At 44.0% G+C, this 16216-nt stretch overlaps 1 protein-coding gene across 1 annotated transcript in view; it reads right to left on the reverse strand.

Moving 5' to 3' along the window:
- Window positions 1-16216, reverse strand: part of SRGAP3 (SLIT-ROBO Rho GTPase activating protein 3) — a 259104-nt gene that overhangs the window by 50760 nt on the left and 192128 nt on the right. Inside the window, 3 exon segments of the mRNA XM_032592349.1 lie at window positions 5161-5245; window positions 12600-12797; window positions 14960-15061. Of these exon segments, the coding sequence (XP_032448240.1) occupies window positions 5161-5245; window positions 12600-12797; window positions 14960-15061 (385 nt within the window).

Genomic DNA, 16216 nt, shown 5'->3' on the forward strand with positions numbered 1-16216 from the left:
CAGAAGTCTGAAAATAAAACACGGCAGGGAATCAACACACAATTCTTTAATTCCTAACCAATGCCACAAGCAGTTACAAGGGTTACTACATTTGGTTGAACTGGAGCCAAAGACCAAAGCAAGAAAGGCGGAACGTTAGACAAAATTGACATATCTCTTATGCATAATCTTATTATGTGTCTGTAGTCTCAGACAAACTCCCACCAGATGCCAATCTGAGCTACAGGTTTCATACAGACCCAAGACCCCGAGTTGCAGCTAAAGCAACCCACGAAAGGGGTCGGCCGATGGCCTGCATTAACTATAAAACACACAATTTCCCTATGGCTGCAGTAAGCTGTGCAACTCTGACTCTAAAGGGGACCTACGAGGTGTTTCCTGTTCCACCCTCTCTTAGTTCCAAAAATGCACACTCCTCTATGTGCTCATTAAGGTCTAGCCACCCTCCCCTTCTTTTAGTCCTGACTCACCATGTTCCTTCCCACCTTCACACATGCTGTTCCCTCTGCCCTGACACTCTTTCCTCAGTTGTTCACAGGGCTGATGTGTTCTCACCCTTCAGTCTCAGCTTGAACATGACCTCCGCCCTGAGGCTTCAGTGCTCACCCAACCTAAAGCAGGTCTCCTCTCCCGCCCCCTCCCCCATATGAACAATTGTTCTCTATCTCAGCCCCAATTTCCCATTCATGGCACTTAAAATGGTTGTAATTCTTTATTTAGTAGTTTGTTTACTGTTCGAGGTCTCTGTTCCCCATGACAGCAGGAACCTTGTCTGTCTTGTGTTCACTGTTCTCCCCCTCCAGGCTGAGCATAGCATCTATGCTTTGGACAATGGATGGACAGATAAATGGACAGATAAGGGCAGAAAGGGGAGAAGTGTGGAGGTAGGAATCTAAGTGTTGAAGTCCTGCAGTGCAATGTCAGAAACATACTCAAGGCAGACTTTCCTCTAGCAAGGAATCAAATATATTCCCTGTCAGCTTTAGACTCCTATTCTAGCTCTCAAGAACCCCATTACCAACATCTTTCGGAATCTGTTTTCGCAACTCCTAGAAAATATCAGAAATCAAAACTGTTCTGCCCTTTACCTTCTGAGACCCATTGGGATTTTTAAAAATATATTTTATAGTTAGTGGCCCAGTCATTTTCAGAAGGTCAGACTGTCTGGTCCTGGCAAACACTGGCTCTATAACGTGCTATTAAATCTTGGTCTGAAAAGGTTATGTCCCATCCCTTTTATAGACAATGCACTATTCATTCTTGAGAGGCTATAGTAAATTGAAACACCACCCATATCTTGGGTATAAACCCTGGAGCTTATAGACTACCCAGAGCAGTAAAAAGGTCAGGGATCTAAGACTAAGACAGGATGATAAACTAAGAATCCTATGGCCAAAAACAATGGCATAGCAATAGCCAAGGGCATATAGGGTGCGTTCTTGTTCCCAAGATGTGGCTGTGATGTTTACAACACGGAATGCCACTTTGCAGGGCACCTAGAAGCTTTCTGACTTATGTGTCTGGGATCAATCATGTTAAAAACTTTGCTTCTGAGTGTGACCTAAAGACCATGTGTTTCCTCTAACTTGTGGCTTCTTTGAGCCATGCTGTCAAAAGACGACTTAAGAGAAATGGATTACATGACACGTTTAATTAAAAAACAACAACAACAACAACAACAACAAGAAACAAGCTTTGTATCTTCTTAATCAAAATATTCCACTTGGCCCCATATTTCTCACCTGCTTCCAAAATTTCCAGACTGCCCCTCCCAATACAAAATAGCCTTCAAAGGGCATAAAAAGGTCACTGATGCAGGTGTAATCCTACCCCGGCCCACTCTTAGGGAAGCTTTCTACTGAATGGAAGAATCAGCACGCGAAGAAGAGGTGAATCGTCTGTTGACACTCAGAAAAATAAAGGAGCCAAGATCTTGAGCTTGCTTTGGCCTGCTTAATTTCTTCCATGTCCGCTTTGCCCAACAGGCAAGAACGTGACCAATCTAAGTCAGTGCACGTTCTCCCCTTTCACCCGGTGCCCTAAGAATCCACATGTACATTCATCAGGCAGTGGGGATACAAAAGTGACTCAAGATTTGGTCTCAGCTGCGGTTCTTTCAAGTAATTAAACAATTTGTTAACTTTAGAAATAACAATGGACCAGCGTTTATTACTTGTAACAAATACTCCATACTCACTTATGATGAGTTGTTAATGTCAATTAACAGGAAATACTGGATGTGGCATCTATGGGAACTAGCTGTACTATCTTTGCAACTTTTCTGTAAATCTAAAACTATTCTAAAACAAAGTCTATTAAAAAAATCCTCACCCAAATTGACCAGTCTAACAAGGCCCATCCCAGTTTTCAAAAGAAGCACAAAGCTTTTCCATTGCTGGCTTACTAGAGAATAGGACTGAGATTCTTTTGGATGGCTCTTTCTTTCTTAGCTGCCCTTACACTTCGGAAGCCAAATTTTCCTGCAGTTTTTCATTGCTATTCAGCCTAAAACTCAGAAGGAGGACTGGTAAATCACATCTTGGAGCAAGGTATAGCTGAAGGCTAAGTAAACTTGGGAGACCAAATGGGTCAGGGGTTATGCCAACCCAAACTAATTTTTATTATTATTTCATCAAGGCTATTCATTCAGGCAAGGGCAGTAATAAACGGTTGCATCTGATAGCACACATGGGTGAGCTGGAGAGAAGCCTTCTCATCTGGGATCTTATTTTCTAAAAGAATATCTACTTTTCTAAAACCAGGGCTCCTGATTTTGAACATACAAGGAGCCAACCAACTCATAGGGACTTGCCTTTTGGTACATGGCTCTGAGAAACAGCCTCCAACCCCCAGGGGCCACTGGCTATAAAACCAATCCTCCTTTTTAATGCTAGTCATGGGAGCTGTCCCTGGCACACCAGCTTGGCTCTTCCCTAGGACTTTCTGGCTCTCCTACTCCTATGCGCCCCACTCTTCTGGCCCAATATGGAAATGTCAGGATGGGCAGAATGTAGAGGAGTGTCAGGGGAAATGAAGAAAAAGCCCAATGCAACTCACTGCTCCCACCCTTACCCCCAATCAGTGAGGTCTGACAAATGTATACACCTGAGTATACACCAAATCAGGAGCATTTTTATCACCCCCAGAAGTTGCCCAGCTAGAAGACACGAAACTAATCTATGCTGACAGAAATCCGATCAGTGGTTGCTTGGGGTGGTGGAGAAAGGATTTACCTCAAAGGGGTTCAAAGGGGCTTTTGTGGTGACAGAAATGTTCTATATTCTGATCTGGGTACATATGTTTGTCACAAGTGATTTCTACACAAAACGGGTGGATTTTATTGTACATAAGTTATGGGTCAATAAAGTTGATTGAAAAAATTCTACTGATATTAGTTTTAACCCCCTGGTTACTACTCCAAGCCCCAATTACTCATTTTTCTTGAAGCCTTTCCGGCTCTTCTGGGCCCACGGTGATCCCTTCCACTCCTGGCTCATACTCTTAAGAGTCTGTACTGTTCACCTGGCAATTCACCTAGTATTTCTGTGTGACTTAATGTTATCGCTTTAATTTTTTTATGAATTCATGAATTGTCTTCCTCGCTAGGTTAGAAGCACCTTGGGGCTGGGAAATGGTTTAATTTCCCACTGTTTCCTCTAAAGCACGGGGCTCACAAATACCAAGCATCTGCAGATTCCAGCTGTCCCCCTGATCGGTGCCGAGTGGACAGTGTCAGGGAAGGCTTGGGTGGGCAGGGCACAGCCCCTAGAATGTGCATCTGTATGGAGAAGAGTGGGGTGCTATGCCCCACTATGACTCTCACCTATCACACTCCTACTTCCCTGGAAAATTCCTGGGTGATCTCTAGGCCTGCTTCAAGCTGTCGTCTTGGGATCTACTGGTATCATCACTTTGGAAATCCCGTTTTCTGGACCCCATGCTCTTTTTCCTTTACTTAGAGCACACCCTTCAGCCAACAGACCTCTCCAACAGAATACAAGAGTATATCTGGATGTGGGGCTCAAGCAGGGCCTCACAACTTCAGAAACACCCAGCTCAGCTCATCCCCCTCATAGCTGACAGTCACACCACTTTCCAGGGCCACCACGATTTGCTGCAAGCCATCCCTGACCTTGGGGGGCCAGGCTCGTGTCCTGGTGACCTTCCCATTCAACATTCATCCAATGACTAACTGAATGGCTACTGTGAGCCAGGTACTATTCTAGGCACCGGAGATAAAGTGGTAGACAAAATAAACAAGGAAGTCCCTACTCGTAAAGAAGATATGAGACAGTTGGGGTGGGGATGTACCCAAAGATAATAAGCAAATGAACAAATAATAAATAGGGTGCTTTCACATGGTGATGAATGAGATGAAGAAAATCAAACAGAGAGAGTTGGGACAGAGGTGGTGATTTCTTGAGGTTGGGTGACAAGGAGAGTCTCACTGAGGAAGTGACACCTCTGCTGACACAGCTGAAGGATAAGGAGCCACCCATACTGAGATCTGGGTTAAGGGCATTCCAGGCAGAGAGAACAGCAGATGCAAAGGCCCTGGGGCAGGAATGAGCTTGATGAGTTTTAAAGGGCAGAAAGGAGCGTAGAGTGGCTGGTGCACAGTAAGGGAGTAGACAATGATAAATATGGTCAGTGAAAAAGGTAATGTTCAAATGACCTTTTGGCCTCATGTACTGTGAGAGCACTTTGGATTTTATTCCAACTGTCATTGGAGGCCTTTGCGCAGTTTTAAGCCTACTCCCCACATCCCTCAAGGACCAAAATACACATATGGATTTTTCTTTTCTGGACCTAGATGCCTGGCCAGACACTCTACGAGTATTCCTGGCAAACAGTACCTGTTAAAAAACAGCAATGCAGAACTCTGTGCTCCTGGATCCCCACCCCCTACCTGCTGGGGACCCCTCTCATCACTTTGCCTTGGACTCTCCCCCAGAACCTAAACGAACATAATTGCCCCATGTTTTCTGCAGCCACACTAGACCCCTCTTAGCATCTGTACTGGCCTGCCCAGTCCTGCCAGGTGGCTGTGCTACCAGGCCTCATTCAACCAAGTGCCCATGTCTCAAGCTGAAACGACCCAGGGGACCACGACAAAACAAGTATCCCTCCTCACAGGCCTCCTTCTTCCAACCAACTCACCTTCACCCAGGGTCTGCTTGAGTAAGTCATGCTTGGCCTGTAGTTTAGTGATGAGGTTACTGCCATTCACATATTCTTTAAATTTCTGTAAAACACAAGGCACAAGGACATTACAGACTGCAAGGCCAAGTCACGTGGTCTCTGCCTCTGAAACCGACCGCTATGCCAGGGAGGTCAGAGGGAGATTATGCCACCCTCAAGGACCCCAGCATGGGGAAAAGAAGGACCTCTGACTTGCTCCTTTTCACTTCTCCACAGACCCCAGCTCTGCTGAGTGCGACCGTCCCATCCTGGGCGTTTCAGGGCAGTCTGGGGGAACACAAAGAAAGCTCAGGGGGAATGTGAGCTGTGAAAGGTGCTTTTGTCAGGTGAGGACTGGGGACTGAGCCCCAAGCAGACAGCTTTGTTAGTCATCAAGCCTCCACTGTGCTTCTGGGCCACGAGCAATAAAAATGGGAGCCGTCTCTGGGGGCACACAGCTGAGGCAAGAGCGCTTTATCAGATCTGTTACAGAGGAGCCTCCAAAGGAACCTTCCTTTCATCTGGCCCCACTCTGAAGGAGGAAGGGCTTTGCAGGCCCCTAAAGACATTCCTATTAAAATAACCCCAATTACATTGGGGATACGTTTTTCTGCTTTTTACAGAGGAGACAGGTGAGGCTGGCATAAAGATCTGATTTGCCCCATGTCCCTGGGACTCCCAGGCTGCTTCGAGTTCAGGGACCTTGTGATGTACAATGTGTTTCAGAGCAGTGCAGAGGGACAGGAGTCACTGGGAACAGAAACACATCTACCTGTGCCCAAACTGAGCTGGACCTCAGCCACACCTCTGCACAAGTACCAGCTTTCCTTGGCCCACCCTGCATCATGTAAGCACAGGCCAGACCCCTCTCTGCTGGGGCATGTCTTTGCTAGACTGCTGTTGGTGGGGTCCACACCCAATTTGTTTCTGGATCCCCAGTGCCTACAGCTGTGCCTGGCATATAGCCAGTGCTGAGAAACTCTGCTGAAGCTCTGATCTCGTGGGGGTTGACAGAGAGGAGTGGGAAGAGAGACAATAAGCTAATAAAGAAAGTAAAATACACGATTGGTCGGATGCTGGTGAATGCTATGGATAAAAATAAGGCAGGAATGGGGGACTAGGAACCAGAGCAGACCTCAATGCATAGTTGCCATGTGAACCAAGGCCTGAAGGAGGTGAGGAAGGGGCTGTGTGGATACACGTGAGCACATGGGGAAGGAACATTCTCAGCAGATGCAAAGGCAATTGCAAACGCCCCAAAAACGAAGGCACAGGATGGTGTGATTGCCCCAAATCTGCCAGCTAGTTTCTCACCAAGAAATCCATTTTATTGCCCCAGCCAGAATGTTCAGAAAGGGGTGCAGAGGAGCAAACAAGTGAACTGTAGAGGCTCGGGACACTCCAATATGACGTGTAAAGGAGCATCTGGAACATCACCATCATCCTATTGACAACAGTTGTAGGGAAAAGGTCCAGGGACTGGGGGCTGACATGTGTACAGATAAGATTGAGGTCACCTCACCTGGCCCCATCTTGATAGGTTTCTGGAATGGTGGGACTGGCAGGAGACGATGGTGCCGTATCTCGTCAGCCACAGTCCTTGGCGCCTAGGACCTTGGCTCCTAGGAACCACTCCCCTTGTACCAAAGAGCACCTGAAAGTTTTCAAGCTTGTACCTTTGGTCCTCATCACAATCTTGGATGGCAAAGAGTGGGGTGGGGGGGGGGCATCATCATTCCCATTCTTGCCAGAAGGGGACAGAAGCTCAGAGCTTAGAGTGCCACCTTGGGCAGCTTACTCACTGCCCTCCTCAGGGTAAAGTGATAACTGACCTGCAGTGTTTCTCCAAGTGTGGTGCAGGGACTGGCAGCCTCCTACCAGCTGGGAAGAGGGTCAAAATGCAGATTCCTGCTCAAGAATACTGTGAGTCTAACCCCTAATTTTACCCCTGAGGAAGGCACTACAGAGGATCAGAAGTGTTCAATTTTCCAGGGCCCACCTCGGGGAGGGTGGTATGCTGGGAGCCTACATTTTTAACAAGCTTCCTACATGATTCGAATACACACTTCAGTTTGATAAACTCTCTCCCCTAGGCTCTCTATGGATGCTTCCAGTAATGACACGCTCTGCTCTTATCACATGTTTAAAAATTTGCCATGAGAAGCAGAGCTGAGGTATAAGCAGGTATTTTCTCCACCATGACTTGCTGCCCCAGGTAGTTGAAGCTCTAATCCCAACCATGTAACTCACCTGGGTGGGCAATTCACTGGTTAGTGGAAATTACACCCCGGGGCTCTGGAGCCCATAGACTTTGCCTACTTTTTCCAAGCTTCATCCAGGCTTCATATGTGACCCACGATGGAAAGAATACTATCAAATTGTACCAATGCTTGCATTAAGAGGAATATTATGTCCTTAAAAGTGCCTAAAATAATGTCATAACATCAAGTCATGAGGTGTACTAGCCAACCAGGTTGATAGATTAAATATTAAAATGAAAATATAATACCCATGACCCTTAATCATGAACACTGGTGAATTCTTTTCCTTTCAAGTCAGCCAGACCCCCTTTTCTCTGCTTCTGCCACCCAGATTTCTTTGCTTCCGCTGTCATAGTGAATTCATATTCATGTGCACTGCTTCCTTAAATCTCTGTGACCCATAAAATTCTCTTTGTAAATACAGTAGGAGCCCAGTGGAAGTGGTGAACCCCAGAAATTGGCATGGGCTGATTCACCAAGACGAGTCTTATTTCCTTCCTTGAAAACAACAAAATCAAACAGTGATGACTGAGGAAATGCAATATATGTCAACTGTTTGATTTCAAAAAAGGATTTGACAAGGCCTATCACAAGATGGAGTTGGATGTCAGAACTGGGTGGGTTTGTGACTCGTTAAATGACCGCCATCTAGAGGTGTTGATACAGTGGATCACTATCAGCCTAGTGGCATGTTTCAAACAACTCTGTCTTTGGCCTTGGTTGTGGCATAACTATTAGCTTTTTTTTTTCACTGACAAACTTTAAGGTATGAAAGCCACACTCACTGAATCTGCAGACAACCTAAGTCTGAAGGGACAGCACATATGTTGAACCACTGCAACAAGATCCTGACAGTCTGAAGCCGTGAACTAAATCCATCAAGAGGATATCTAACTGGTAAGAAACCTAAAACTGACCCAACACATCAGCTACATATCCTTTAGCAGAAAGGTAGCCTGGTGTAATGGCAGTACATAGGGAATAGAGATTTAACTGACATTAACTTTAAAAAAAAAAAAGAATACAATCTTAGTTATAAGAGAAGATTATGAAAATGTGCATGCCAACAAATTGAACAAGATAAAAGAAATGGATAAGTTCTTATAAACACATAACCTCCTAAAACGAAATCAAAAATAAATAGAACATTTTAACAAGCTGATTACCAGCAATGAAATTGTATCAATCAAAAAACTCCCAACACACAAAAGTCCAGAAGCAGAAGGCTTCACAGGTGAATTCTATCAAACATTTAAAGAAGACTTAATACCTACCCTTCTCAAACTATTCCAAAAATAGGAAGAGGAAGGAAAGCTTCAAGATTAATTCTATGAGGCCCTGATACCAAAATCAGATAAAGACACTACAACAAAAGGGAACTGTAGGCCCATATCTCTGGTGAATATAGATGCAAGAATTCCCAACAAAATGTTAGCAAACTAAATCCAATAATGCATTAAAAAAATCATCCACCACGATCAAGTGGGACTTCTTCCTGTGTTGCAGGGGTGGTTCAATATTCACAAATCAATCAATGTGATACATCACATCAATAGGAGGAAGGATAAAAACTATAGATGCAGAAAAAGCATCTGACAAAGTACAAGATCCATTCATACTCAAAATCCTCATCAAAGAAGGTAGAGGGAATCTACCTCAACATAAAAAGGCCATATATGAAAAACCCACAGCTAATATGATACTCAGTGGAGAAAAACAGAATTTTTCTCCTAAGGTCAGGAAAAAGACAAGGATGTCCACTCTCACCACTTTTACTCAACACAGTACTGGAAGTCCTAGGCACAGCAATCACATAACTAAAAGAAATAAAAGACATCCAAATTGGTAAGGAAGAAGTAAAACCTTTACTATTTGCAGATAACATGATACTATATATAGAAAACCCTAGGGGCGCCTGGGTGGCGCAGTCGCTTAAGCGTCTGACTTCAGCCAGGTCACGATCTTGCGGTCCGTGGGTTCGAGCCCCGCGTCAGGCTCTGGGCTGATGGCTCAGAGCTTGGAGCCTGTTTCCGATTCTGTGTCTCCCTCTCTCTCTGTCCCTCCCCCGTTCATGCTCTGTCTCTCTCTGTCCCAAAAATAAATAAAAAACGTTGAAAAAAAAATTTTTTTTAATAAAAAAAGAAAACCCTAAAGCCACTACAAAAAAACTACTAGAACTGATAAATGAATTCAGTAAGGTCACAGGATACAAAATCAATATAGAAAATCTGTTGCATTTCTATACACTAATAATGAAGTAGCAGAACGGGAAATTAAAACCACAATCCTATTTACAATTGCACCAAAAATAATAGAATACTTAGGAATAAACTCAACCAAGGAAGTGAAAGACCTATACTCTGAAAACTATAAAACACTGATGAAAGAAATTGAAGTAAAAACAAAGGGAAAGATGACTCCATGCTTATAGATTGGAAGAATTAATATTGTTAAAATGTCCATACTACTCAAAGCAATCTACAGATTTAATGCAGTGCCTATCAAAACACCAAAAACATTTTTCACAGAACTAAAACAAATAATCCTAAAATTTGTATGGAACCACAAAAGGCCTCAAATAGCCAAAACACTCTTGAAAAAGAAGAACAAAACTGAAGGCATAATAACCCCAGATTTCAAGATCTGCTACAAAGCTGTAGTTATCAAAATCGTATGGTACTGGCACCAAAACAGACATAAAGATCAATGGAACAGAATAGAGATCCCAGAAATAAACACACAATTATATGGTCAATTAATCTACAACAAAGGATGCAATATGCAATGAGAAAAAGAAGAGTCTCTTTAACAAATGGTGCTGGGAAAACTGGACAACTACATGCAAAAGTATGAAACTGAACTACACTTTCTTACACTAGATACAAAAATAAACTCAAAATGGATTAAGGACCTAAATGTGAGACTTGAAACCATAAAAATCCTAGAAGACAGCACAGGCATCTGACATCAGCTGTATCAACATTCTTCTTGATACATCTCCTGAGATAATGGAAACAAAAGCAAAAATAAACTATTGGGACTGTGTCAAAATGAAAAGCTTCTGCACGGCAAAGGATACAATCAACAAAAACTAAAAGACAACCTAGTGAATGGGAGAGGATATTTGCGAATGGCATATCTGATAAAGGATTAGTACCCCAAATATATAAAGAACTTCTACAACACCTCCCCCAAAACCCCAAATAATCCAATTAAAAAATGAGGAAAACACATGAGCAAATATTTCCCCAAAGAAGACATCCAGACGACCAACAGACACATGAAAAGATGCTCAACATCACTCATCATCGGGAAAATGCAAATCAAAACCACGATGAGATATTACCTCGTACCTGTCAGAATGGCTAAAATCAACAACACAAGAAACAAGTGTTGGCAAAGATGTGGAGAAAAAGAAACCCTCTTGCACTGTTATTGGGAATGCATACTGGTGTGGCTGCTGTGGAAGACGCTATGGAGGTTCCTCGAAAAATTAAAAATAGAATTACCATATGATCCAGTAATTCTACTACTGGGTATTTACCAAAAAAATACAAAAACACTAATGTGAAAAGACATATGCATCCCTATATGTACTGCAGCATTATTTATAATAGCCAAATCAAAACAGCCCAAGTGCCCACTGATAGATTTATGCACAAAGAAGAGACGGCATGTATAAATACATATAATTTCTTGAGGAATTATATACATATATAAAAGAATGAAATATTGCCATTTGCAAGAACATGGATGGATCTAAAGAGTATAATGCTAAGTAAAATAAATCAGTCAGAGAAAGACAAATACCATATGATTTCACTCATATGTGGAATTTAAGAAACAAAACAAACGAACAAAGGAAAAAAAGAGACAAATGAAAAACCAGACTCTTAACTATAGAGAACAAACAGATGGTTACCAGAGGGGAGGTGGGAGGGAGGTTGGGTGAAACAGATAAAGGGGGTTCAGAGTACACTTATCATGATGAGCACTGAGTAATGCACAGAACTGTTCAATCACTATATTGTACATCTGAAACTAATATAACACTGTATGTTAACTATGTCGGAATTAAAATTTGTAAATAAAAATAAAAACAAAACAAAAAGAATATGATCTTAGAATGTATGGAAAGGAGAACAGCACCTAGGGTGGGAGGAGGCGGGAGTTTAGCTCTAGTCTGTGCTGGTCAGATCACTGCTCAGAGTCTCGCTTTAACACAGGCATCAATAAAAGGAACAAGTTCAGGAAAGAGACACCAGGATGCTGAGGCCACTCAAAATGAAAGCTTATGAGGCAGGATTTACAATATCAGGTATGTTTAGCCTGGAGAAATGAAAACCTAGCTCGTTAGAAGCACACCGAAGACTGTCTTGTGGAATTATCCTCTCTGCTGCCCCAGAGAACAGGATCAAGATGAATGACCAGAAATCCCAGTGAAGTAGAGATAACAGAATACATCATAATATCTACTGCCGGCCACAGGCCAGACAATAGGGCTGTTTGGAGAAGGAAGGAACTTTTAATCCTAGGTCTGTTCAAGCAGAGGCTGGATGCCTTTTTGGTAGGGATAGGGTTGAATGTGATCAAACATCAGACGGAAGATCTGAAGTCCCTTACGCCCCCAAAATTCTATGTTCACTAAACACATGTTGAACAAAGATCCAGTGCCCCCTAACCTTGTTCTTCCCTGCCCCAGCAAAATGGAATGCATATAATCTGGGATTTTACATGATGGGCTGACAATTTACCAGCAGTTTGCACAGATCATTCAGGGCATGGTTTCTAAAGCCCACACCCAAATTTAAGATACCTCAATGTGACAACCGTACATTAAACTTTAGGTTTGTTATTTGGGCTTCCACTAAGCTAAGAGCCATTTCCCTCATACCCTATGGAACACAACTCTCTGGGGTTTTGTAGGTTAACTGCAATAACCATCAATCCAGGATCAATGCTGATGCTCCCCACTGGCAATTCACCTTTTTGCATCTCACAAAGCCAAGGCAATTTCATTTGAGAAGCACATTGGAAACTTTTTAGCTCTAACTGACCCACATGGTTTTGCTGGCTCCCCCTAGCTTGGGCTGTTCCCCAAAAGTCACTGCCAGCAGGTCAGTAGACAGTAAGTTCTGGGTCCAAGACACCACTTACCGTAAAATAAAACATTTCTGTTTCTTGCTGGTTGGCCCTCCTTTTGGCAATGTTGATCTTGCTCATGTAGGTCTCAGAGGCAGCCGACTTCACAGACTCTGTAGATCGACTGTGTTGGAAGGCGTCAGAAACATCAAAGTCCTCCACAGTCAGCATGTCCTGTAAGGTCTGCATGGTGGCATCCAGGGTTTTTCTAACCTGGAGAAACATAGCATGTCAACAAAAACCCTTCGGCCTCAGAATGCCTTTCACACCTCAAAATCCTTTTCCCCACTTTATTTCTTCCATGTATAGCCTCTAGGAGGTGGGCAGGACAAAGATGATCATTCTCATTATACTGATGTGGAATATAAGGCCAGCGAGCTGGCTAGGGTGAGAACCCATGTTGCCCAGTCTAACATCATTGTATTGGATTGTTTCTGCTGAAGAGAACCTGGGAGAATGTTGTGACAAACAAGAAAGCCAGGTTTCCAGGTTTGTTTCTCTTTTCCTGATTATATAGCCCCACACGAGCTCCTCCAATGGGAGGCAGGTCCCTTGAGCAGAAATATTCTGAGTGCTCATCCAGAGAGAAGAGAGGACAGAGTCTAGATAGGATGAGGGGCCATCCTCAGTGGACATACTCTCTGGCTATCTGCCCCTGACTTATCAAAAGCCTGACTGAGAAATGAGAAAAGAGAGGAAGATCATGCTGAGCCAGTCCTCCAGGATCCCAACTTCTCTCCTGGAGTCCAGTGGGACCCCCAGAAGGCTACACGTGCAGAACACACGAGACCTGACCTCGCAACATCCCTTCACTGACTTGTACCCTATACTTCGATGGAAGGTCACTCCAAAAACAGTCAGGGGAGAAACTGCATCTACATTCACTGTTAAATTATTGTCACCTGAAGTCTTTCTTGTCACTCAGATCTCCACTTAAATGTCACTTCCTGGAGACATCAGAGCCCCCTGACTACTGTTCCTAACTTAGTGCCCACCATCACTTGATATTTTGCATACTGCTTTAATGTTTTATCTATCTTTTTTTGCTAGACTATAATCTCCAGGAGAGGAGGCACTATGTTTTCTTGTTCACTCACTTTACTTTGCCTCTAGCACCGTGTTTAGAGCATGGAATGTGCTTAATAAATACTTGAACAATACTGGTTGAAAGAATACTTGTGAATGAATAAATGTATGGATCAGTTCTTTCTAACACAGCCTGACAGTAGTTCAGGTTCAAAATTAAGCATTTCCATAGCCATGAACAGCCTATACAGAGGAACTTTTGCTTCATTCTCCTCTATGGGGCCCTGCTTTCCAATTTAAACCCCACTAATATTGTTATCCATATACTGTTCCATGTAAACAATTGAAAATGCTTCAGGGGAAGATACAGAATACTTTCTTCATCTCCTCTCTCTCCTCGGGTTTGAAAAATAAAAACACAATCCATTTCTGTATAACCTCCCCCCAGGGTCAGCTTTGATTCGTTATCGTCCTGCGTGACAATCTGTCTCACGTCTGTCCCAGCTTTGTCCTTTGTGAAGACATGGAGCAAACCAGCTCTCTCCGCCCAGGACAGCCCTCTTGAGATGTGAAGACAGGGGCCATGACTCCCCATCTCCAGCTGTGGTTGCACTTTCCAGTGATAAACTTGCCCAAGATTTTAGGTGACATTCCTCACATCCTGCTGTCCTTTCTCCAGGGGCCTGTGGTTGGTTGACATCCTCCCTGCATAAAGGCATCCAGGCTGGAATGGAATGTTTCCCATCTGGCTTCCTCGGTCCACATCAAAACACACCACAGCTGGTATTTCCATTCGTGCCCTCCCAGGGGCGATCCTGTGTCACTAGCCACGTGGGAGGTGTGCTGGCCAAGGCAAGACAGAAGTTCCTTGGGGCTCAGGATCCATCACACATTCGGTGTGCCCTGGGCTTTTTTATTACATTGTGTAATTTAAAATACCTATAGCTATCTTTGATGATCAAAATAACACAAACTCAATGCAGATAACAGAGAAAAGCACAAGAAGAAAACAGAAATCACCTGTAATTCCTCTACCCAGATATAATCACAATTAACATCTCAAAGCATTTCTTTCTTTCCAGGCGTTTTTTTCTTGTGAATAAACACAGATACACATGCACCTCTTCTAGTTTACTATACTCAGGATACTACTGGACATAGAGTTCTACATCCTCTTTGTTCTTAACATCTTGGGAGCATTCCCCCATCCCTTTAAAGATTCTTGGTGTGCCCAGTTTTAATGGGTGTGTAATAATCCATCTTATGGATGAACCCTAATTTCTAATGCATTCCACAACAAGCCAGGCCTTTGTAAGGAAATCGCTTACAGGGCAGAGCGGCCCACTCACCTCCTCATTCTCTATCTTGAGAGTGGCCAGTCTGGACTGCAGCTGGTGGTACCGCATGAGCAATTCCGTCTGGACGGGCTGCTGAGCGCTGACCTGGCAAACCTGCAAAAGGACAGCCACCACCTGCCCTTGCCCAGTGCTCTCATCACCTGTGTGGAGCCAGGGCTGGGGGCCATCATCAACATCCCTATCAACAGCTGAGGAAACAGGCCTGGAAAGGTTAAGTGACCTACCCATGGTCACACAGCTTGTACCTGGCAACACCAGCCAGGAACTGGGGTCTTCCTACCCCAAAGGCCACCCTCTCACAGTGCAAGTTGTGGCCTCTCAGTCATGGTCTTCTAGGTTTGTCCAACCCTAGAGGGTTTACTAAACACTTTAACATAATCTCATTAAGTGAGACTAGTTCATTTCAAAGCAGGAAGTTGTAGAAGAAAGCAATGGCTTGACAAAAGCCAATGAAAAGAATAACAAATGGAAACAATCAGTAGAGTTGTCCTATTCCCCATCAGGAAGGTGCTTTGGTGAGGCAACTGTGAGTCAGTAGCCTGCTCATGGTGTGGGGGAGGAGGCAAGTGGAAGGAGACATTGCTCTCCCTACACCCACTCCACCCACGGCTCCCTTACTACCTGTGGGCTGGGCAGCCTGGCATAACTCAGCTGAGATCATAAGGGACAGTAAGGCTCTGTGATTTACTAGTTATTTACCACTAACGAGGCAACTCAAACTTCACAGTCACCCGTCGTAACCATGAGGCCAGGATTTTTAGGTCCAGATGATGGGCCAAAGGGTTGAATGCAATGGCTAAGGGACGGGCCAGAAGCTGTGGGAGACCCTGCAGAAGGCCCCTCTTTTGCAGATCAAGAAAGTGGGGAGAGATGAAAAGGGAAAGCTCAAGGACCTATTAGCATAAGGGACTTTGCACAGTTTGAGTAACCACTGTGATGCTTTGTGGCCAGGAACAAGTACCTTCCTGCACTTATTTATTTATTCATTCCAGAACACGGTTCTGAGGATCTGAGTGGCACAAAACCCAAGAGAGGCGAAAGTGGGTGATGGGCACTGAGGAGGGCACCTGTTGGGATGAGCATTGGGTGTTGTATGGGAACCAATTTGACAATAAATTTCATATTAAAAGAAAAGAAAACAAAACAAAACAAAACCCAAGGGAGCAGAGTTGGTGGTAAGCCTCCCATAGGGGAGGACAGGCAGTGCCCAGGCAAGGCTGCCACCAGAGCAGCTGCGGGGAGGCCTAG

Source organism: Lynx canadensis, chromosome A2 (genome assembly GCF_007474595.2).
Source record: "Lynx canadensis isolate LIC74 chromosome A2, mLynCan4.pri.v2, whole genome shotgun sequence".
Lineage (NCBI taxonomy): Eukaryota > Metazoa > Chordata > Mammalia > Carnivora > Felidae > Lynx > Lynx canadensis.